Source organism: Ailuropoda melanoleuca, chromosome 14 (genome assembly GCF_002007445.2).
Source record: "Ailuropoda melanoleuca isolate Jingjing chromosome 14, ASM200744v2, whole genome shotgun sequence".
Lineage (NCBI taxonomy): Eukaryota > Metazoa > Chordata > Mammalia > Carnivora > Ursidae > Ailuropoda > Ailuropoda melanoleuca.
The window spans coordinates 52,529,847-52,555,161 of record NC_048231.1 but is presented as its reverse complement, the minus strand read 5'-3'; the positions used below and the strand labels follow the sequence as shown (position 1 = coordinate 52,555,161).

The window sequence follows — 25,315 nt, the reverse complement described above, 5'->3', positions numbered from 1 at the left end:
CTCACAGCTTCCTAACCTTTTAAAACACTAATCATTCTCAGTGAATATAAGTTTAAAATCCATGAAGGAGCATTGAATTTCAGTTCACTAGCAAACCATCTGGGTCAAAGAAGAGTACTGTTATTAGTTGAAAAATAATTAGCACTATTTAAAGAATTTTCATGTAAAAACATCGAAACCAGTTTCATAAAATTAAATTCCTAGTAAGTGCATGCAAAGCAGCAATGAAGACTCCATTAATCCCCACTGGCCTCTTTCTCCACTGAGCTCGTTAGGACTTCTTTGGAATTAGAGCCCCTTAGTCCTGACTTGAATTATAATGTTGTATAAATGCAACAAGAAAGTGCAGTAACTGTAGACCTAATAAGTAAAAGACCCTAAACTATGTGCTAAGGAAGCTCAATAACAGCACTGTTCCCTTAGCAACAGGTACAGAATAATTCCCATTTTCTACGAGGAAGCCCAACGTGATTCTGCAAATGAGAACTTACGTTAGGCAGAATAATGTCTCCCAAACACATCCATGTCTTAATCCCTAGAAACTCTGAATAGGTTACATTACATGGCAAAAGGGATTTTGGAGGTGTGATTAAGTTAAGGTTCCTTGAGGTGGGAATATTATCTTGGATTATCCAGGTGGACCCAATGTAATCAGGGGTGTCCTTAAAAATGGAGAAGCTTTGAGGTGCCTGGGTGGCTCAGTCACTTGAACATCTGCCTTCAGGAAAACCTGAGTGGCTCAGTTGGTTGGGCATCTGTGTTTGGCTCGTCACGGTCCCAGGGTCCTGGGATGGAGTCCTGCACTAGGCTCCTTGCTCAGCTGGGAGCCTGCTTTCTCCTCTGCCTGGCAACCCCCCACCCCCGCTTGTGCTCTCTCTCTTTCTCTCTCTGACAAATAAATAAAATCTTTTAAAAAATAATTTAAAAAAAGCATCTGCCTTCAGCTCAGATCATGTTCCCAAGGTCCTGGGATCAAGCCTCCCTGCTCAGCAGGAAGTCTCCTCTCTCTTCCTCTGCCCCTCTCCCCACTTGTGTGTGCTCTCTCTCTCAAATAAATAAATAAAATCTTTGAAACAAAAAAAGTGGAAAAGCTTTCCCAGCTGTGATCAGAGGAAGATGTCACTATGACAGAAGGATAAGAGAGCTGCTACCTTGTTAGTTTTAAAGATGGAGGAAGGGGCCACAAGCCAAGGAGTACAGCTGGCTTCTCGAAGCTGGAAAAGGCAAGAAACCAAATCCTCCCCTGGAGCTTCCAAAGGAATACAGCTCTGCCCACACCTTGACTTTAGCCCAGTGGGACCCACGTCAGACTTTTTTTTTTTTTTTAAGATTTTATTTATTTATTCGACAGAGATAGAGACAGCCAGCGAGAGAGGGAACACAAGCAGGAGGAGTGGGAGAGGAAGAAGCAGGCTCATAGCAGAAGAGCCTGATGCGGGGCTCGATCCCATAATGCCGGAATCACGCCCTGAGCCGAAGGCAGACACTTAACCACTGTGCCACCCAGGCACCCCCCACGTCAGACTTTTAATGTGCACAACTGTAGTATAAATTTCTGCTGTTAGAACTGCTAAGTCATGGTTATAAGAAACTAATAGAGAAGCGTATGTCAGAAATGATAAGTACTGATATTCAGTAAACTGTTCAAATTCACCACCAAAAATTTTCTAAATACTCAATAACTCTAAAAGTGGGCCAAATAATCATATTTAATTTGCTTGAAAAATAAGAAGGAATTCACAAATGGTAAGTTAGCTTAGTAAAATAATCATCACATAGTAGATACTATATTCTCTGACTTGAACTGAAGTTCACTGTATAAAATATAGAAGCTATAAAAGAACCAAGAGAATGCACACATAGCTAATATTTTCCTGTCCCTTTAAGCTGATGTTCAGGGAACTAATTTATAATAGTACATGTAGACAGCACCAAAAATCCTTTACTATCCTAGAAGTCTTTTGTACAGAAAGCTTATGACATTAACTCTCTAAAATTATTTTAAATACAGTCATAAAGTTTTAGGGATGGGAAGTATCTAACAAATCAGCTAATCACTTTAAGATGTAAAAAAAAAAAATGATTTCCCTAAGGTTTAGTTTCATATAAATGTCTTATTCCAATGGACCATTATCCCGATAAGCCTTAAATGTGTATTGATTTAAATAACTGGTTTCGATTCCAAAGCATCTGCCTATGCTTTCAAAATCATCAATAAAATGTGGCATCCTTGTCAAATTAAATCCTGAACTACTGAATTCAGATATGCTATTGTACAGGATTAATTATAATAACAACTACCATAAAAAAATAATTTCTCATAAGATCCTAAGCACTGTGAAGACGACTACAGATAATTAAAAGTACAAAGAAAATGGCAACCCATACGCTTATCTTGGTAGAACACTTTTCAACATACAGCAAAACTAAAATAGCAGTGTCATAAACTTCTAAAACCTGGCTTTATAGAAATTCATGCTTAATTGGGAAAAAAAAAAGTTTCTATTTCAAAATCTCTATCACAGAGACAGATTCACTCTCGGTCCCAGCTACTTATACAGAGTGCTGTACAGTCAGTCCTGGGACACACAGAGAACTGCACACCCCACCCCAAAGCTGCCCGGCCACCTAGCGCTCCTTCCATGGTTCTGAGGGCTCCATCTTGGTTCCGCACTGGCTTCTCTTCCTCTCCACGCCGGAGGGCTATCCTCAGCCTTCCCTGTACTCACAGGTTCCCCTATTACCTACACACTTGATGTAGCTGCCCCTCACATCCAAGCTGCCCCCAACCCCTCTCTCTAGCTTCTGATGCAGACCATTGGAGTGTTCCACAGGCCCCAATCTCCACACAAAAATCCAGCATTGTCCCCAATGAGATCTCCATGTTCCCTAAGTCAGTGAATGGTCTCCACACACTAGTTCTGATGACGCCTCCTGCAGCCCTTGCAGTCACTCCTTTACCATTCCCACGACTCCACCTCCTAATACCTTGGGGCCGTCTCCTCCTCTCAGGCACCTCCGGCTCTGTGGTAGCTGAGCAGCCCCATCTCACCAGCTCTGGCCAATACACCGATCTCTCCATTCCTCTCCTGCCTGCAACCTCACCCCAGTTCTCTCCAGAGATTCCCCTGCAGTTCTGTCGCCACAAGAGACTATCACTCTCCTTCCCAAAGCTTCAAAGTCCCTTTATTAACTAGAAGACAAAATCCAACCAGCTTCGCACAACAAATGAGATTCTCCAATGGCCCACACCACCTTGCAGCCTCATCAACTGCTTTCTCTGGTCATTTATTCAACTAATACCTATGAAGGACCTACTATGTGCTAAGTTCTGTGGACACAACAGTTGACCTGAGGCCTCACTCACAGGCTTTAAATCTAGTGGGTGGCTCAGTCAGTTAAGCGACCCGATTCTTGATTTCGGCTCAGGTCATGATCTCAGGGCTGTGAGATCGAGCCCCACATGGAGCTCTGCACTAAGCGTAGAGCCTGCTTGGGATTCTCTCTCTCCCTCTCCCTCTGCCCCTCTTCCCCACTTGTGTGCTTGTGTACATGTGTGTGCACTCTCTCTCTCTAAAAAAAAAAATCTAGTAGGTAAGAATTAAATATTCAAAAATAGAATTATAAACTATACTAAGTGCTCTCATAGAGTATAGGGTCTTAGGGGCACAGAACAGACAGCTCAGCCTGGTCTTGGAGATCAGGGAAAGCTTTCCTCTGGTGAAAACATGAGGTTCTATAGCCATTAAAACAGGTGCATACTATACCTAGGCAAAAGACAGACCTGGAGAGAGAAAGAAGAGGGACACTGTGGCAGGAAGCATGGCAGGTACAGGGGTCTGTGACAGAACCTGTAATAAGGGCAGCCATCAGAGCATGAAGGATGGGTAGACGCCCAGCTGGAGAGGAGGCCAAGGAGGCAAGAAAGGGCCAAATTTTCCAGGGTTAAGTTTTACTAAATCCTTAAAGACTTGCCCATATCCTATCCTACAGGCAATGGAAAGCATTAGAAAAGTTTTAAGCAAAGCAAAGGACCAGGCTTGTGTTTTAAAAGGAACATAAGAAATAGGAAGATTGGTAGGAGAAGGGAGGGAAGAATGAAGGGGGAGTAAACAGAAGGGGTAATGAACCATAAGAGACTGTGAACTCTGGGAAACAAACTGAGGGCTTCAGAGGGGAGGGAGGTGGGGGATTGGGATAGGCCGGTGATGGGTATTAAGGAGGGCACATATTGCATGGTGCACTGGGTGTTATACACAAATAATGAATCATGGAACATTACATCAAAAACTAAGGATATACTGTATGGTGACTAACAAAACATAACAAAAAATTATTATAAAAAATTAAAAAAAATAAAAATAAAATAAAAAGAACAGTGTGGCTGCAATGTGAAGACTGGAGTAGGTCATCTCAAGAACAGGTCTGGGGGATGAGCTGGGATGTGCAGATGGGGGTGACAGCTTGGATTCAAGTGGATTTTTCCTGTGCTTCACCACTTTGGGCTTTATGTTGAAATGCAATGGAGGAAGGTCAGCACTAGGGTTGGAAAGAAGAACAAGGATTCACAGTTAAGGAAAGATGAAAAGAGTAGACAGACTAGAGAAATATTCCAGAAGCAAACCCAACATCTCCTGATAACAGACTGCCCATGCAAAGTCAAAGAAAGATGTCAAGGTGGCCATCCAGGTCTCAGCTTGGGCATCTGATAGGCAGGCCCATCGCCAAACCGGGGAGCGTCTTCCTCTCTCCAGGGCTGCGGGGCATGGGTTCTGCTAAGATAGGAATGATTTTAAATCAAATATAAGATCTCTTTTATCCCAAAATAATGGACCCATTCAGCAAGTTTTCTGAAAGTTTGTATCTTTTTATAACCCTATATGCTTTTTATATCTGTTCAACTGACTAAAGACCAGATCCATGGCACTATCATTTTCCCATGCTCATTTTTATCACAACAGTCACAGAATATTGGCAACAATCTTTCACTTTCACTTAACGCACTTTTCCAAAAACTTATTTGCAGCACATAGCTACCCGCCAAAGAGGTTTTTCGGGAATGACTTGTGACAAACACACTGTGCTGCTTCCAGTCACAGCAGAGAAGAAAACCAAATGAGTCTGTAAAGGTCTGGGGGCGCCTGGCTGGCTCAGTCGGTGGAGCGTGTGACTCTTCATCTCAGGTTGGTGAGTTCAAGCCCCACGGTGGGCGTAAAGGTTACCAAAACTAAATAAGTAAATAAATAAATTTTAAAGGTTTAAACTTTGAAATGGTCTATTTCTCAAAGAAAAATATTTCCTTTCTTAAGAAGGATAAAAACACTTTAAAAAATATGCTTCACCTAATGCTAATTCTCTAGAGCAAATAATTTTTAAACTGTCCTTAAGAAATCACCTAAGCAAAATATGAGAACTGAGACCAAAAATAACCTAAACACTACTGAAAACAAATACACAAATTCTCTATGTAAGCTCTTCAAGAAAAATACCATTTGTTGAGTTTCTACCAAGCCCCAAACACATTATAAATACATTCTCATACAATCCTGGCAGTATTATAGGCTAAGAAAGATTACCTATTACTCTCATTTTATAAACAGGAAAATTGGGGCTTAGAGACGTGAAACAATTGTTGGAAGTCACAAAGCCAGTGAAGTGGCAAAACTGAAATTCAAACGAGGTCTCTTTGATTCTAAGCACACACTCTTTATTTCCTTTCGTATATCAAAAAGAAACTACAAGGTGGACTTCTAGAAGATAACATTTACCCTGGGCTCACGACAAACTCATGGCTGGACTCCCAGGACCCGGCCGTCTATCTGTGCCCACCCATCTGCCAACTATGGCCTGAACTCTAGGGAAGTTTCTGTGCATTACACTATAACATCTTCAGTGTGAATCAGATGCTGTCTTAAAGGAAAGCTTTTTTTTTTTTTAATATAGGGTTCAATTACACATATGGAAATCAGTAGAAAAAATAAGATTCTAATCATGAACATTCCAACTGAATTTCTAGGGGATTCATGTTCTATGAAGTGAGCTACTGTACAAATGGAGCTTTGCACGTAAACACTGAAACAACTAACAACATCAGCAAAGCAGCAAGAACACGCCAGCAATTCTTGTCTCCTTCTGGCTGTGTAGGGCAATCCATGCGAATTCTGTGGAGGCCCCAGTGTCACGCCCACAGTGATCCCAGGCATTGAGACTCAAAACACAACTGTCATACTTGACTTTCCCCTGTGCCTCGTAACTTTACAAATTATGTCCAAATGCAACGGAGGAAGGTCAGCATCAGGGTGGGGAGAAGAAGGAGGGTACACAGCTAAATGCACATCTGAAACCTAGAGTGAGATCAGAAAGTACCACGCACACAGAAAGGCGGAACCCTTCAGATGACTGTTAAGCACACTGGATTACCCCGATGTATGGAAGCCTCAAGCATTACCTGCTTACACATGGCGCTCACCTGGAAGGGAGAGGCAGTCAGCCGGGAGACATGAGAAGGGCCCCCACACTCGAAACTCCTCACCGCCCTGTGTGTTGGCTTTTTCACCACTTCAGATGCTCCTCATTTTCTCCTGATCTCCTCTTCAAGAATGGTACCATGTTCTTCTCATTCTCCTGGCCTTCTCCTTCCCCTTCTCTTTTCTTCCTGTCTGTCCCTCCCTTCTCCTGTTCTAAAACCATATGTGACAAAACAGGGAGGCATCCACACGGAAGGATGGGAGGGGTGAGGGACTGTAAGCAAAGTATCCACATGTGGGGGAGTCTAGTACAGAGTCTGAGAACCTGGCAGGGTAAGGGGTGTCACCACGGAGGGAAGCAATGGCACGGAGCAGGGGGTAGAGGAATCCTAAACAACGTGTTGAGGGCATCCACTTGGGAAGCTGGCCCCGAGTGTAGAGTCAGAGCCCAAACGCAGCAAGGAGGGCGCCCCCTGGATGGGCAGCGCGGTGCAGAGTAGAAAAGCCCAGTTAGGGTAAGGATGGTGTCCTGCAGAGAGGGCCTGAGCAAAGGACCTTGAGGATGACATCTAAGTGGGGGGAAGCCCCGGAGGTGGAGACCGAGTGAAGCAAGGTGGTCACACGTGCCAGGGAGGGGGTGGTGACAACAATGGTTGATTTAGCAAATGGCAAATATACTAAAGATAATGGGAGGCTAAATGGAGGATTTAACAAATAAGTAAATATACTAAAGATAACGGGAGCTACATTTCTCACTGTCAAAAGGTGAAATTCAAATCTATGAAGGGGAAAACTAGAATGAATCCTGAGGGATCAGACTGGAAATGGAGCTACCACTGTGAATTCACAGATTTCAGGTTACAGAGAGAGACCGATATAAATAAAAATACATGCTGACATGAAGCATGTGTGTGTGTGTGTGTGTAGTGTGTATAATTCTGTATGTATGTAGATGCATGTGTATAAACATATGAAGAGATATTCCTGAGCTGTGTCCACTGAGAAGGCCTGGGAGCAATGGAAACCTAAGAGCGACAAACACACTTAACCCCAACCATGAAAAGGAACTAGAGCTCTCTGGAGAGATTACTGATTCAAGGCAAGGAGAGTACACGATGAGTCTAAAACATCTTGAATTACAAAATATGGAAGTGCTCAAATAATACAGACCTATCAAAAAGACACCAACACCAACTTGAAGGGGCTCCTACTGGCCAAACGCCGGTCATTTTGGCACCAAAATACTGAGAGAAATTGATTAAAATCCAATGAATAAAAAATAAGGAACCACAAGTCCATACTGAAATAAATAAATTAGATTGACTAATGGACAGGTTGATGGATGGATGGATGGAAGGAAGGGAGGGAGGGAGGACGGGAGGAAGGAAAGAGAGAAAGAAGGAAAGAGAGGGAGAAAATAAGTAAGTAAGGTGAAAAATAGGATATTCAGAGTTTCTAATTTCCTCCCTGTGCTACTTACTAATTCCAAAGGAAAACTGTAGCTTTACAGTGGAGAAACCTGGCAGACCTCTGCTGAATCAAGAGATCAAAGTAAGTTATCATCAGAAATGGGACAAATCATAATTGTGTGCCATCTGATAGGAGGCCAAGGGGGGGGGAAAAGCATCACTTCTGTGATATTCCCCAAAGATGTACAACTTGAGTCCAATCATGAGGAAATATCAGACAAACCCCAAATGAGGAACATTTACAAAATAACTGGCCCGTGAGCGTCAAGAGCATCAAGGCCAAGTCCAGGGAAAGCTGCGGAGCTGGTCCAGGCAGAGGAGCCTGGAAAGGCAAATAACTAAACTCAAGCCGTGTTCTGAACTGGATCCCTTCCCCACAAAAGGCATCATCACGGTAACTGGTGAAACCTGAGTGGGGTCTGCAGCTTGCCTGGCAGTAAGGTATGGACTTTTACTTCCTGCCTTGAATGGTCGTACTGTAGCTGGGCGGGGCACGATCTTGTTTGTAGGACATACTCAAGCGTTTGGGGGTGATGAGGTATCAGGCTGGCAATGTACTCTGTAATTCAGGGAAAAAAACGTCTCTGAGCTGTACTTGCAACTTTTCCGTAAGTTTGAAATAGTTCCAAATTGTTAAGAAATGTATTTAAGGAAAGAAGAATGCTTTCACTCTATGGTGCTAAGAGAGTGCAGGGAGATGAAGTAGTCATTAAATACAGGTATGTCAGCAAATAAGCCCATAGTCCAAATTAAATATTTCACAGGAAACATTTTAGGTTCAAACGAATATTGAAATGCCCCCAAAGTAGCAGCTCTAATCTCAGTAGCAAAGGGTAATTATGCTGAACAAAAATCAAATATGCTTTAAAACAGCAAAGCACATTAGTGGAAAGAATCCTTTGGTTAAACAAAAGTCTCTGGTTTTAGGAACAGAAAAAGGAAGACCTTCAGGAGGAGACGATGGGGTGTTCTGCTCAGGCAGGAGAGGGTTGCAGGCCGCGCGGCCAAGCCCTCCTTACAGCCATGAGGCCTGCGGCACTCGAAGCTTCTCAGACATCTCCGCTGGAGCTAAGCACTGCTCTGTGACATTTTCTTTTGCTAAATCAATCTAAAAGTCAGGGCACTGGGTCCCCTTTCCCGAATTCAACACTCCTATTGTCCACCAGGCACCTCTAATAACAGAAGTAGCAGAGTTTCCTCTGCACGACATCTTGAGAACATAAATAATCCGGAGGCTTTCTCAGGAAGCTCTTTAATGAGGTAAAAATTGTAATATGATGTCTGCTTTCATAGATTAAAGAATTCAACATGGCCCATAAAATCTTTATAAAATAGGTTTTATGAATACAGGCCCTTCCCCTATCTTTGCGGTTTATACAGTTTTATTAATTGATATCATCTATTGACTGAGTCCCGGAAGAAAATAAACGTGCTCCTTTCCTTTGTGAGAGTGTGTATTCACACTACGGCTAATTCACCCAGAAGGGACAGAACTATAGAGGAGGTCTGGCAACTTGATTATTTAAGTTCAAAGATATAATAAATTATTTGAAAATATATACTAAAAACTATTTTTTACAGAGTAGTATTGTGTGTCTGTGAGTAGAAAACATCTTTCTTTTTTTTGTTTTATTTTTGTGAAAGTGCATCTAGATGCGTTTTATTAAAGTTTCCCCGGAGAAAAGTATTAGTGACAAAGAAGTCCCCGGCTTATCGTCCAGTGACAGTTTCATGGTTCAATGCAAATCTAATTCGTTAGGTTCAAAGTTGCCAAATACCTAAACATTTAGCTATCCATTTAATGACAGTAAATGCCATTTATAAAAATAAGAACGGACTAAAGTAAAATAGATTTGGTTTTCCCTTTTTCTGATGTTGCTGTCCATTCTTAGGTAAGGGACTATTTTGGTGAGAATGAACAGACCTCTCACAAAGTTTTAAAAAGGTGGGTATTATTTCCACTGACATATAATTACTTTGCAAGGAACTATTTCTGTCATTACACCCAGAAAATAAACTAGTTACTCTAACAAAAGACTCCAGGGATGATGCTCAAAGGACCATCTTTGAATCTTTTAGAATCACTTAATGAACCATAGCCCCCAGCACCAAAACTACTCCCTGAAAGTAAGTTAAGCACTTTTGAAAGCTGTGTTAATTCTTCTTCGGGCCATTGAGCTAATTAATTCTTTAGAGCTCTAGTAAATTATTACTTCAGTATACTACACGGTAAGTCCTACTGGCCGGATTGGACCTGATCACAAGCCTTTTTAAAAGTCATATGAATATCATATGCATAAATTCAATGCAGATGGCTTATTTCATTGGGAGAAATTCCAAAAAGTGGGGTTCCTGAGTTGAAGAAAATGTTTAACACTTTTCATAAATGCCATCAATATGTTCCCCAAAACAATGGAACAACTTGCGCTCCCAAGAGCAGTATACTGAAAGCCAGTTCCCCCAGCCCATCAGCAAGCAGTATCAGCATGTTTTTAATTGTTGTTAATTAGGAGGCAAAAAAATGTTCGTTACATTTAAATGTGTATTTCTTCGCTTTCTAGTAAGACTAAATGTATTTAACACATTTCTGTTTTAGCTACTTTTAGTTCCTCTTCCATGAATTGCCTGTTCATGTCTTTTGTCTGTTTCCCATTGAGATCTTAGTGTATCTCATTATTTCTTCTAAATCCATTGTGTGTATGGACCTTCTGTCAGTAGTGGTGGTAAATATTTTCTGTTTTATTTCCATTTTAATTTTTATTATGATGTTCTTTGACGTACAAAGTTTAATTTGGATGTACATATATCTCATTTTCCTTTGTAATTCCTTCTACTCCCTTTATGTTTATAAAGACCTCACTGCCCCAACACTCAACCAAACAAATATTAGCATTATTAAAAAGAACACTTAAAATTTAGAAGGCAGAAAGCCCAATCACTCACCCCACTGAAGAAATGAGCTGTTTTTATCTTGGAGACTTCAAATGTAGAGGTCTGGGATTATGGAGTGACTGACAATACTAATGGGATACCTTCAGTCATAAATGATTATTAACAAATAATACTTACTAAAACAAACCTTTTCTTAGGGGTATCCAAGACAACTGTTAAAATTTTGAATCACTGGGAATATTATAGCTCAGAAAGCTTCTAAAAGAACCAAACAAAATAAATCTCAGGGCATGACTATGTCAAGAAAAATCTAGTTCTGCCAGTTCTCATGGACAGAGGGCTGTATTACATAGCATTAGCACCTTAATTACTAGCAGTTATTTTTCCCATCACGTTTCTAAGCAAGATTCATTTTTTTCTACTTTTGTCTTCATAGCTACAAAGAAGGGAGTACGTTAAATAGCAGGTAAAGTGGAAAGGGCATAAGCTTTAGAATTACTAGATGTGGGTTCATATACTGGATCCACCATTCACTAGTTGTTTACCCTGGAGAAGTCAAAGGGCCACTCAAAGCCTCATCATCTATAACCCGGGAGTCAGTATTAGTGGCACAGATTATGCTCTCAATAAATTATTTTGTAATGATTTCCAAAGAAATGCCCTCCTTGTTGTTAAGTCAGGACTAAGAATTAAATGCTTATTTTTCAATACAATTTTCTGTTCACATATAAATATGTATGTGTACAATTTTTTTGCTTTTCTTTTGTTATTATTTTTAAGACATAGGTAAGTGACTAAATCTCCTTTTGTTTTGCAAGCAGCCTAGAGAAAAAAAACAATTTCCAGAAATTATAGGAAGAAAACCCCCACTATAATATTACAACAATAGGCAATTTAGGGAATAGTTTCCTTCATCCCACTAAAAGCAGTACCTCAAAAGCCCCTCAGATAATTCAATTTCCATTTCCACTAGCAGTTTGTCGCATCTGTGTGCACAAACTAAAGCCCATCCTTCTTCTAAACATGTAGCTATGCTCAATAGTTGAGGAAACAGCAACAACCTCAGATTTGAGAATAAACCACAGATGATACTTTAGAGAATGGACCACTAACCATAAAAACTAGTCTGACAATGGAAAAACAACAGCAAAAGTCACTTTCTATTAAAACTGAAAAACTATTTACAATAAACATATTTGGCTAAAATGGAACTATAAATACTAAATTACTAAAAGATCTTAGTTTTGAAGACCGAATATTCTTGTATTGTTGGCTTAACTGCCTCTTCTTTTTCTAGAATAAATGCGGCACCCATGGAATAAAAGAATCTAAAACAATTTGCATTATAGCTGCAGAGGAGAATAACAACATAATAAATCACAACCTCTCTCACAAGAAAGAAATAATGTTTAAAAAAATCCCGCTGTTAGGGCCAGGTACAGTCCAAATTTATTTCTAGAATTCCAGTGTTGCATAACTAAAGTGTATTTCAATGGAGCGGAACATCAAGTTACATAATTACCAAATTACTGCATTCTATTTTGCTTTTTCAGCAAAGAACATGATGGGACTGGCTGACAGCAAGAGAAGGAAAGAATTTAAAGCAGTATATTTTGCTTATAGCAGAAAACAACTTTTATTTTAAAAGCATTTAGATGGAATATCACAAATTTTCAATATTTTGTCCCAGTTGGAAGATCACAAATTTTCAATATTTTGTCCCCAAACTAAGCAATATAAAATGGTCTTTAAAAACCTCAATTTTTGCTTGTCGTTTTTTCAAGGTATTTTTAGTTGTTCCCATTGTTTATTAAAAAAAGCTTACTCAACAAATATTTAACATACGTTTAAAAGATCATTAGAAAAGATTTATCAAACATGTATGCTTCCTTCCTGTGGAGGGTAGCACAAACATTAGACATTCAACTACATTTTACAGAAAATTTAATAACAGTTGTCTGCTTATATAGCAATAATCACAAAATAATGGAATATATATTCCAGAGAAATACCATCTGCATTTATTGATTTAAATTTAAAACATCACAGGGACGCCTGGGGGCTCAGTCAGTTAAGCATCCGACTCTTGATTTGGCTCAGGTCATGAACACATCATTGTGGGATTAAGCCCTGTGTTGGGCTACACGTTGGGCATGGAGCCTGCTTAAGATTCTCTCTCTCCCTCTCTCCCCCATCCCCCACTTGTGCTCTCTCTTAAAAAAATAAATAAACAATAAACTTAAAACATCAGAGAATTAGCTGACTATTAAAAAGCTGGTATCTAAAACCTACTGAGGTATTAATACCCATAATGAGGGATATTCATTTTAGAGCAAATGTTTAATCTCCTCTAAAACGTGACTTCAATGGGTCAGAGCTTCAGAATTTTTCTTGATGTACATATTTAGAAATCTTAGATGACTCTGATAAAATCTATAGAAGAGTATATAACACAATGTCAATAAATGATACTATGATTATAGACTCTAATAAACATAAAACAATGAAAGCTATCTAATAAAAACTTCATTTAAAAGTTATTCACTGTGTACTAAAACTACAAAGGATGGTGATGATTACCGTGACTCAACGGGGTTGCACCATCCCTGGGCTTCTTTTCTTCCTCAGCTTGCTCCTAGAACACAGAAAACGTGGCTTAGACGCTTTTAGATAACTGTCTGACACACCAGAAATGAACTTTTCTGTGTGCAGGAAGCCATGCCATGAAAAACACTGTAAAGACGGGCATAATACATCAGCAGCCAGTGCCCTCAGTGGGTGTGCAAACCCCACGGGGCACGCCATGTTCATTTGGAAATGGGAGGAATCCTTTAGTACTGTTTGGCTAAAATAGGAGAGAGACTAAGGTTCAATAACGTTAATACTAAAGTTGATAAGGGTGCCTCCCTACTGCATGGGTGTGAAAGTCGTGCCAGAGGCAGCTGACGGAAGAAGCAAGTCCCACACCAAAGCCAAGCTCTCCAACGTACCTACTTTTTCCTTCAACCTACTGGCATCTATGACAGTTTATTAAGGCTTGGTCAAGATTACGTTATCTAATTTTAGCCAAACTGACCTGCAGAGAAGAGACAAAGGACTTCAAAGATTGTTCTGGGAAAAAAAAACACAGACTGGTTATGACAAACACCACAAGTGCCCAACAAGAACATGGCTGAGCTACTCTCCACAGGGCAAGCTCTTGTAGCAACGCTGGAGGGAAGGCTAACCACCTAACAAAGATAAGGGAATAACTTCTTGAAAGATACTCATAGTAACAAAGTGCATTTGTTAATGGGTATCCAGAAATGTGTTTCACTTACATAATTTTGTGGCCATAAACAATGCATGCCCCCTATACAAACTCGCAATTATACACTTAAAAATTGGGGAACAGTTTCCCGATTTTAAAATCTTCCAAATGAAGCGTTTCAGTGGGCTTTGAACTTACTTTTGGAAATATAAATATGCAATACTTTTGATTGGTTCCCAAGAAAAACTGGTTGTCTTCAGGGAAGATGAAAATTCAGCAGGTGTAATACACAAAAACCTTCACATAATTGATGGGAGATGCTGAGAAATGAGTGTCATGACTTAGTAGGTTTGGCGAATGATCATTTCTTCAAGTTAGTCCTATATATCTTTGGGATATATCTTTTTAAGCTATGACAAGGGTGACTGACCCATTTTCCCTGGACTGACCAGTCACAGCTCTGAAGTCCATGTGTGGGAAACCCCTAGGTTCTCGACAAACCAGGCTACTCAGTCATCCTGGCTATGACAACCATCACAACCGAACCTAAAAAAACAGACTTCAGATAATGGCAACATAAAGCTTTGAATCAAGCTTTCAAAAAAGAATCATGCATATTAATATTTTAATGAGATCAAACTTGTTTGTAACTGTTAAAATAAATACTGTTAATTTCATTTTTATATTACACAGTTTTAGTTTCTTTTTTGGTCTATGGCTTTGAGGTACAAAATATAATTGTATAATAGTAAATCATACAATTTTCAAATAAACAAGTAATCCACGTATATTGAGATATGTGATTAATGTTTCTTTCCTGACGGGTAAGCAAACCAGGTGACCACCTGCCGATACAGCCATATACAACTGATTATGATACATTCCTTGAGGTGCCTTAGCTTGGTATCTTTCTATACATATTTGTTTTTTGAATTCAGATGGTTCAAGGTAAAAATATACATAGAAAGAAGTAGTACAGTGAAAACTTCCCACCCATCCTCCTCCACCTGACCAACTCAGCACCTCCACCCAGTAATCACTGTGATTAGACTCTAATATGTCCTTGCAAGGTTTTCTTTATAAAAATACAAAGAAACACGAATACATGTTCTCATTTTCTTGCTCTGATGTACAAAGGTAGCACATCATAATACTGCTTTCTACCTCTCTTTTCATTCAACAAAATACCTCAGAGATCTTTATCAGGTTATGAAGAGCATTCTCGTTCTTTCTTCACAGCTGCACGGTATTATGCTGAACGGATATTTCATGATTTACTTAACTGGTTCCATATTTATGGATGTTTAGGTTGTTTCTAATCCTTTGTTCCAGTCATATACCGCTCCAGTGAAACTAGCACATACGTCATTTTGCGTATGTGCGAGGATGTCTATGGGATGACTTCTCAGAACTGAAACTGCCAGGGAGCACCTGGGTGGCTCAGTTGGTTCAGTGACAAACTCTTGGTTTTGGCTCAGGTCTTGATCTCAGGGTCATGAGATCAAGCCCCGTACTGGGCTCCATGCCCAACACGGAGTCAGCTTGAGATTCTCTCTTTGCCCCTCCCCCTGCTCATGCTTGCTCACTCTCTCAAATAAATAAATAAATCTTTTTAAAAAATCTAAAAAAAGAAGTGAAACTGCTGGTCAACAGAGACTCATGTTTTCCTGTGGCTAACCCCCACACGAGCTGCCCCACTCAACAGCTTTGGATTAGGGCCTGCTTTCCCATAGCCTTGTCAACAAGGTGTGTTATCAAGTTTTTGGATTTTTGCCAAGATGATGAGTGAAAAATATCTCGCTATAGTTTTAATTTACATTTGTTTCATTATGAAGAAACTTAAGATCACTTTGTATATTTAAAGGCCACTTGTATTTCCTTTTCTGTGAAATATCCTTTACATCTTTGGTCCATTTTCTGTTGGAACGATTACTCATCTTTGGGTCTTGATAAATTAGGAAGATTAGTCCTTTGTCTACATTATGAGATGCATTATTCTTTTTTCCAAGTTTGCCATTTGTCTTTTTTCACTTTTTTATGGTATGCGGAGATTTTTGTTGTTTAAGAAAAGAAATTACCAAACTTTTCTTTCATGGCTTCTAGATTTGAATAACAGAAAATCCTTTTCTACTCCCAAATTATAAGAACCTTCTATTTTGTTTATGTCTATTACATTTACGGTTTATTTATTACATTTGAATCTTTGATAAATCTGAATTTGAGCCAGGATATAGTGTGAAGAAAACACCCAATATTTTTGCTAGGTGGCTATTCACCTGTCCTGACATGTGTGTACTATATACTAAACTCCCATGTGCATTTTCTTCTGCTTCTGGCATTTCTCTTCTGTTTCTTTAGCTTATCTTTTCAGTTAGCAGTAACACGCTGTTTTAATTACGACAACCTTGTGTTTTAATATGATTCCTTAGGCTATTTAGTGTTTTACACACAATAAGCGAGTTATCTTCTGTTCAAGTTTTAGAGTCAGGCGTCTGAGGGTCCAATCCCCAATCCACCTTACTAGTGGTGTGATGCTGAGCAAGGGATTTCATTCCTGTGAGCCTCAGTTTTCTGATCTGTGATTTGGAGGTAATGTTAACTTCCTTACTGAATTGAGATCCATGGGTGAAACCTTATTGCATCACATGACACGTGGCGGACTCCCCATGGTAGCTATCATGTGTTCTGCCAGATTTCAAACTGCCAAGAATATATCCAGACTTAATAAAAATTCAGTTAGCCTACCTATTTGTGTTTACCGACTGAAGAAACATATCTCAAATGAACAGAATCTCTGATGAAAGAAGAATTCAAAGGGGGAGAGTAGAGAAGAATTGTAAAACCCTTACCGAGTTAATTACGTATTTAAAAAACATTTCCTGAGGCACATGCCTGGGTGGCTTGGTCGGTTAAGTGTCTGCCTTCGGCTGAGGTCATGATCCCAGATCCCAGATCCCAGATCCCAGATCCCAGATCCCAGATCCTGGGACTGAGTCCCGCATTGGGCTTCTTGCTCAGCGGGGAGCCTGCTTCTCTCTCTGCTTGCCTCTCCCCTGCTTGTGCACTCTCTCTTTCCTCTCTCATGCTCTCTCTCTCTCTTTCTAACAAATATATAAAATCTTTAAATATAATAATAAATAACATTTATTGAGCAATTATTATATGAGAGGAACTGTGCTGGGTTTTAAGGCACAGATGAACGTTCTGTGTTTGTGCACTGGACCACCCATCATCTGATAGATGTTTACTCCTGAATGGTTGATTGAGGAAAGAATAAAGTCATAAATGTACTCTGCTGTCCCCCACTCCTTATCACATTCTCACCCTCACTGTAACAACCTTGCCCTTGCCCATTCTCCCTGAACCACTCTGGGCCTCGCCTCTGCCTTCCCGCCTCTTGTGTGCAACCATCCCTGCTGCTCTCCTGCATCCCCCTGTCCTGTTCACTCAGACACCTACCAACCCGTTCTCAATCTCACAGACAAGATGAGCAATGGACCCACATCTCCCTCCACCAAGTTTCAAATGTGCAGATCCAAAGTCCTTTGACCACATTACAATATATGACTCCACCTTAGCTGACTAAAGCAGAAGGATCTCCTGCTGGCCTTGAAAGAGCAGACTGCTATACTGTGAGAGGGCCCGTGACAAGGAACGGCAGGGCCTCTTGGAGCCAGCAAGAAAGCAGGAACCTCAGTCCTATAACCACAAGGAACAGAATTCTGTGACAACCACATGAGCTTGGAAGAGGCCACCAAGCCCCAAAAAAGATCTCAGCCAGGCCAACATTTTTATTTTACCCTTTGAGACCCTAAGCAGAAAATCCATTTAAGTCATGCCTAGATGTCTGACCTACAGAAAATGAGAGGTAATAATAAATGGCTGTTTAAGGCACTAAGTTGGGGGTAATTTGTTAAGCAGTAATAGAAAACTAATACCTGCCTACTTATCCTTTAAGAGTTAACTCAGGGAGCTTTCTTTGCTCCTGCTTCCTCCTCCCCACTCCAGCCATGCAAATTAGGTAACCTACTGAAGCCTGGAAATATCATATACAAATCTCTATTACTGGGCTTATCACATTGCACTACCATCATCTGTCTTATTGGTCTCACCTGCTTTGATGAGCTTTACTGAAGGCAGACAGTATCTTAACCATCTCTCATCCCCAAAACATAATTTGGCACCTAATCTAGCTCAACAAATATTTGCTAAATGAAGGCATGAATTCCAATACTTTTCTACCTGGCCTGTTTCTTTATGCGATTAATAAAACAGCATCTTGATAAAACTGTAATCCAGGGCTTCTCAAAATTTAACATGCATATGAATCACCTGGGTATCTTGTTAAAATTCAGACCTTGATGACCTTGATTCTGAAGGTCTGGGATGAGGCCTGAGATTACCAGTTTCCAACAAGCCCCTGCTGATGCCGATGCTGAACGTCTGTGGTCCACAGCGTGAGCCGCACAGCACCATTAACCAGGCAGGGGTTGGAAGCAGAAAAGCCATAACCCAATCCTACCTACCTCTGTTCTACTGCATGTGAAATGAAGAACTGAATCGGTCTAATTTTCTATGGCAGCTCTTTACCCCAATTTCATCCCTTTTTACCCACTCAATACACAGGAAATTTATATAATTCAGAACAACACCAGTCTCTTCTCATAAAGGTTCTACTGAAAAAACTGAAATGGTAACAAGAAATAGTATTCAAGAGTTGACTATGTGAGCACAACAGTTACTGAAGCATTTTTATAATCGCTTTATCTTTCAAATATAAAAAGAAATATATAATATGCTGTCTGTCACTCCGTTAGATTAGGGTGTTTGGTTCGCACTTCTTTATTTGCTACTGAAATTCTGCCTAGATAGAAGAAACACATTCCTCTGAAAAATAACATTACCTCTCACTTCAGAGTTAAATTACCCAAACTCCTTATGTCCGTATGTTTTTTAAATGAATCAAGGTTATAGATATGTAGACATACATCTGAAAGATCACAATTTTGTATTTAAGAATGAATTTATGTTTCTCTTATGATACACTGACCTCTTTTTTTGGACAATTTTGTAAATAAAAGAGGATTTAATATCATACAATAAAACAGGAAAAATGCTGAATTTGGGATAAGGTGACCTAAGGCCAAATCCCAACCCCACCCACAGAACTATGTAATCACGAACAAATGACATATATTATCTGGACCTAATTTCTCTTGTCTATAAAGTAAAGGGATTGGACTAAACATTCTCCGAAGCTCCTGCTAGTTTTAACATTCTTTGCTTTTGTCTGAGCTAATTAATTATTTCATAAAGGTAATAAATCCACACTGCTATTAATGAATAGAGAGTTAATTTAAAAAAAAAAAGAAAGGAAAAATGAGCACTTTTCCTTATCTTCCCAGACAGAACACTTAAGGAAATCAGTATGAATTGAGAAAAATAAAACCATTACTGTGATTTCTCAGGTTTCAAACTTTAGTTCTGAAAATTGAAAATAAAGCTTTAGGGGAAAAAAAACCTAGCACTCTGAAAAAGGGGAGATAGTGGTTCGAGGAACATAAAATAAGTCTTTGCTATGGTACATTTCCATTCACCAATTTAAAATGAATCATTTTGGAAGAGAGGATTACAAGGTGGGAAAATAACCAACTAGGCTTCACATTCTGTTACCTCCTGATGGACCTGGATGCATCATATACTTTTACTACAAGTTATAGTGATTTTTGTAATTAATCACTATCTACATTTCCCTATCTATGAATTCCAATCAAGGAAGCAAAACAAAGGATTTTCACCTCCTGATCTGTGATTAGAAATTTCAAGTCCTCACCTTGGAACTACCAGATACTGCTCCTTCCTCTCTGACCCTCAGACCAGTCCCTGGAGCAGAGAAGGACCATCCAGCAACCATTGCTTCTCTTCCGTAAGAATAGAGGGTGACACTTATTGGTGTCATGGACTCTGGAAAACACTGAAATCCCCTTTGGTAACTCCAGTAATAAACTAGCATTTGAATTTCACTTGCTGTCTCAAGTTCACTTTTCAAATTCTCTTTTTCTGTGCTCCAATGTGGGTGACAAACTGAAGACAAATGAAATTAACCTTTCAGAAAAAAACCAAAAACCAAAAAACAAAAACAGGAGAGGATTACTTTCCATTGCTCTCCTGGAATTGAGATGCAGACAGAGAGAAGGAAATGATCTCATTTTATTCAAATATTCAATAATATAGTTAATCTCTGAATGAAATCACTCTCTAGTATTTATATTAATCATGTTTTTTATTGTCAGTATTTTATAATGCTTTGACATTCTGGGGGCTTGTGGACAGGGGGAACTAATTCCTGAGGATAGCCAACAACTTGCCTGTGATCATGCCTTTGATATGCAAACCAAGCAATCCTGAGTCCATTCCCCACTCATCTCTATTCATCAGGTTCCTGTAGTCTGGGAGGCTATCCTCCAGCCCTAAATTATCCCAGGGCCAGGTACCAGACAATTAGAGACACCACCCAAGCCAGAAACTACAGAAATTATTCAAACCAGCCAATCCTAAACATCCTTAGTTTCTTATCCTCCTCAGCCATTCCTTCCTGTGAAAAACACAATAAGGGCTCTTGCCCACATTTTCGCCTCACTCTGCCCCTGAGCAGACTGGGGCTTCCTGGCATAGTGCAGCATGGTGTGCTGTGCTCCCTCCCTGGGAAATGTGAGTAACAAACTAATTTTTCAATGGTGGTTGCCTATAGATCTGTTAGCTTCACTCTACCTGAATAAAAACAAAATCCCAGGTATATTTTAAAACGGTATTGGCTAAGACTTCCACAAAAAAACAAAAGGAAAAAATCTGAAATGGTTTATAAACATCTCCTTTCTATGGTTCCCCAACATATAAATGAATTCTATTGGCTGATGCAAACTGGTACATCAGTCAACTGTAGGGCAACAACATGAAAAAAAAAATTAAGTACTACTGAAGATTAAGAAACTAATATAACCCTACCCTAAATATTTTCTCAATATCTATTTAAGGATATTACAAAAAATTTCATTATGCTATGCCTAAGTCAAAGCCAACCATGGCTCCCTCCTGCCAGTTTATCAAGTTCAGCAGACACATATCAAATACAAATTCCTATGCTCTGCCATCAAGAGTATATGGTGGGTAACTGAACATAATAAAGGAAAGAAGGAAGGAAGGAAGGAAGGAAGGAAGGAAGGAAGGAAGGAAGGAAGGAAGGAAAAGAGAAAGAAAAAGATGAAAAGAGAAGAAAAAGACTCATGTCCATCCTGGTTATCTTACGATTTCATTACATACCAAATCTTAGACTCACAGAAATGTAAAGACCCTTAAGATCTTTTAATCTAAGACTCCTGTTCTATAAACAAAGAAACTGAGCCCCAGTCTGGTGAAGGACTTGTCCTTGTTCATAGAGCTAATTAGCACCAGAGCCAAAGACTAAAATCCAAATATTCTGACCCCCAGACTAACACTCATTCTACAACTGCCAAGAGCAAGATCTGCTCAGTCAGACAAGTCATTATACTCTTGTCATTTATCACATATATCATATTTGCTTTCCAACCCCATACCTTTGCTCATGCTGCTTCCTTGGCTCAGACGATCCCTCCTCTGACCCTTCAACTTACTGATCTCTCAAGGTTAGCTGCCTAGATAGCACCCGGATATTAAAACACAAAGAAGTTATATTCTCTCATATCGCCTTTTACCAGGTTGATTTATTTTAGCAGGTTGGACTTAAGAACGATTTGTTACAACAGCATTAAATGTGTATTAGATAAATTGTATTTGCTAAATACATTAAATAAAGCATTAAATATGGACATCTTAGATCCTCGCCCTTCAAAGCCAAGACTTGAGCCCCCAATGATTCTACCTTTCTCTGAAGGCTAAATGTACCTAAGAGCACTAATGTGTGTAAGCAGTCAGTTGACTCACGTTACCCTATATAAGTTAGTTCTTTTCTATTCAACAATAAATTTATTTTTCAGATTTATTCAGATCCCTTAGAGAATAAATGTCTCATATTTCTATTTCTCAAAGTTTAGACTTCACTAATCAGATATAGAGTCATAGATTTTAAGAGGTTCAGAGGAAGAGGAAGCCTGGGAACAAATATTTATCCAGTATCAGATATTTTACACACAAAATTATTTTATTCTTATATAGTCAAAGAAAATTTCTTTTGGGGGGGGGGAACTTGCATTTTTATGTAGAAAATCTGAAATTTTACAGCCTACATATGGTTTGGGGTTTCATGCCCAGAACACCCACATGTGCACCAAACACCTATAAAATCACTTTGAAAAATAAATGCTTAGTTTCCCCAATTATCATGTACCTACACTTTGTCAGTCAATTCTAACAGTGGTGAGTGGAAAAGGATAACAAATGGCTACTGAAAAGGACACCTGTCTTCATGACGGATGCATGAAGAAGCATGAAATGTTAAGGAATCTACCAGAGCCAGGGCAACTCCCCTCTTCAAACCCGCGGCAGCACTGTGGACCAGCTCGGTGAATGAAGCTCATCCGTGTGATAGATCTTGGTAAACAAAGGCATCAGACGTGTAATAAAACCTAAGCAAAAGAAGCACTCTGGCAGATGGCCTTAGAGAGAGTTTACACTGGGGTGACCTCTTTGGAAGATGATATAAAAGCCTTATCAAGATGTTAAATTCACAGATTAAGATTTTATCTGTCAATCAACTACAAAAGCATACCAAAATATATGAATACGAATGTTTTGTTTAAACACAGCAGATAACAACAAAAACTAAAAATCACCTAAATGTTTAGGGAAGGGTACTGTTTAAACGAATTATGGTACATTCACAGAGTGGAATTACTAAACACCGCTGAAAACAATGGCATGATATAAATCTGTTCCAAGGCACACATGCTTAAGTGCCCCCCCCCAAAAAAAAAAAAAGAGAGAGAGCAAGACACAGGATAGAAAGTAGAGTAGGAGCCCATCTGAGATACATGTATGCATGCAGTAGGCATAATGTATGTATCTATGCATGTGTGCATAAGGGTTTGGGTTTTTTTAGCTTTCTATTTTTGCTTTTGATTCCCATATAGATACACAAGAAAATATAAACAGGGGTCACACCTTTAAATAAAGATTTGGGAGGGAGGCCAGGGTGGCTCATTCGGTTAAGTGTCCAACTCTTGATTTCAGCTCAGGTCATGATCTCAGGGTCCTGAAATCAAGCCCTGAGTCAGGCTCTGCACTGGGGGTGGAGCCTGCTTAAGATTCTTTCTCTCCTTCTCCTTCTGTCCCTCCCCTGCACTCTTTCTCTCCCTCTCTTAAAAAAAAATGATTTTGGGGTTTAGCATGTGTGTGAATGGGCATAGTAGAAATTTACTCCAGAAATGGACCCTCAACTCTATGGTCAACTAATCTTTGACAAAGCAGGAAAAAACATCCAATGGAAAAAAGACAGTCTCTTCAATAAATGGTGCTGGGAAAATTGGACAGCTATATACGTAAGAATGAAACTTGACCACTGTCTCACACCATACACAAAGATAAACTCTAAATGGATGAAAGACCTCAGTGTGAGACAGGAATCCATCAAAATCCTAGAGGAGAACTTAGGCAGCAACCTCTTCAACATCAGCCACAGCAACTTATTTCACGACACATCTCCAAAGGCAAGGGAAACAAAAGCAAAAACGAACTTTTGGGACGTCATCAAGATAAAAAGCTTCTGCACAGCCAAGGAAACAGTCAACAAAACAAAGAGGCAACCCACGGAATGGGAGAAGATATTTGCAAATGACACTACAGATAAAAGACAAGTATTCAAGATTTATAAAGAACTTCTCAAACTCAACACCTAGGAAACAAATAATCAAATCAAAAAATGGGCAGAAGATTAAAAGACACTTTTCCAATGAAGACATACAAATGGCTCTCAGACACATGAAAAAATGTTCAAAATCATTAGCCATCGGGGCAATTCAAATCAAAACCACACTAAGATACCACTTACGCCAGTTAGAATGGCAAAAATTGGCAAGGCAAGAAACAACAATTGTTGGAGAGAATGTGGAAAAAGGGGATCCCTCCTACATTGTTGGTGGGAATGCAAGTTGGTACAGCCACTCTGGAAAACAGTGTGGAGGTCCCTTAAAAAGTTAAAAATTGAGCTACCCTATGATCCAGCCATTGCACTACTGGGTATTTACCCCAAAGATACAGACGTAGTGAAGAGAAGGGCCATATGCACCCCAATGTTCATAGCAGCAATGTTCACAATAGCCAAACCGTGGAAGGAGCCAAGATGCTCTTCAACAGATGAACAGATTAAGAAGATGTGGTCCATATATATAATAGAGTATTACTCAGCCATCAGAAAGAATGAGTGCCTAACATTTGCATCAACATGAATGGAACCAGAGGAGATTATGTTAAGTGAAATAAGTCAAGCGGAGAAAGACAATTATCATATGATTTCACTTATTTGTGGAACATAAGGAAAAGTAGGGAGATCATTAGGAGAAGGAACGGAAAAATGAAGGGGGGGAAACAGAAGGGGAGATGAACCATGAGAGACTATGGACTCCGGGAAACTGCATGTTTCAGAGGGGAGGGGATTGGGGGGATGGGCTAGCCCAGTGAAGGGTATTAAGGAGGGCACTTATTTCATGGAGCACTGGGTGTTATACACAAATAATGAATCATGGAACACTACATCAAAATCTAATGATGTACTGTATGGTGACTACTATATCATAATAAAAAAAAAGAAATTTACTTCTTATTTTTGTACATTTGTAATATTTTTTAAAACTATGCACCTGTATATTGAAAAATATAAAGAAATGCTTTTGAAATTCTACGAAGAAATACATAGAAAATTTTAGTATAAGAAGACATTCATTGACAGATATTATTATCAGCATCTGGAAATTACTAGATATTGAAGATATGAAATTACTACCTCAAAAGCAGATGTTTAGAATGTACCCAACTGTTCATTAGTTTTATGTTTCATGTGCTTAATCTAGCAATGCTGTTTGGCTTAGTTGACTGGAACTGTCACTTGTAAAATCATATGGGTAACACAAAGTAAAGAACATTAGTGATATTCAAGCAAATTTCAAACATGATTTTAGTAATCAAACTCAAGCATGACTGAACCCCTTTCTCTCCACAGTGAATGTAGCCACAGATGTAAAGCAGCTTACTATATTAAACTATTA

The 25,315-nt window shown here is 39.4% G+C and overlaps 1 protein-coding gene across 4 annotated transcripts in view; it reads right to left on the bottom strand.

Moving 5' to 3' along the window:
- Positions 1-25,315, bottom strand: part of L3MBTL4 (L3MBTL histone methyl-lysine binding protein 4) — a 375,657-nt gene that overhangs the window by 265,532 nt on the left and 84,810 nt on the right. For all 4 annotated transcript variants that reach the window (XM_019802531.2, XM_034642569.1, XM_034642568.1 and 1 more), the window contains one exon: positions 13,409-13,463. In XM_019802531.2, coding sequence (XP_019658090.1) covers positions 13,409-13,463 — 55 coding nt within the window. The remainder of the gene's footprint in view (positions 1-13,408; positions 13,464-25,315) is intronic.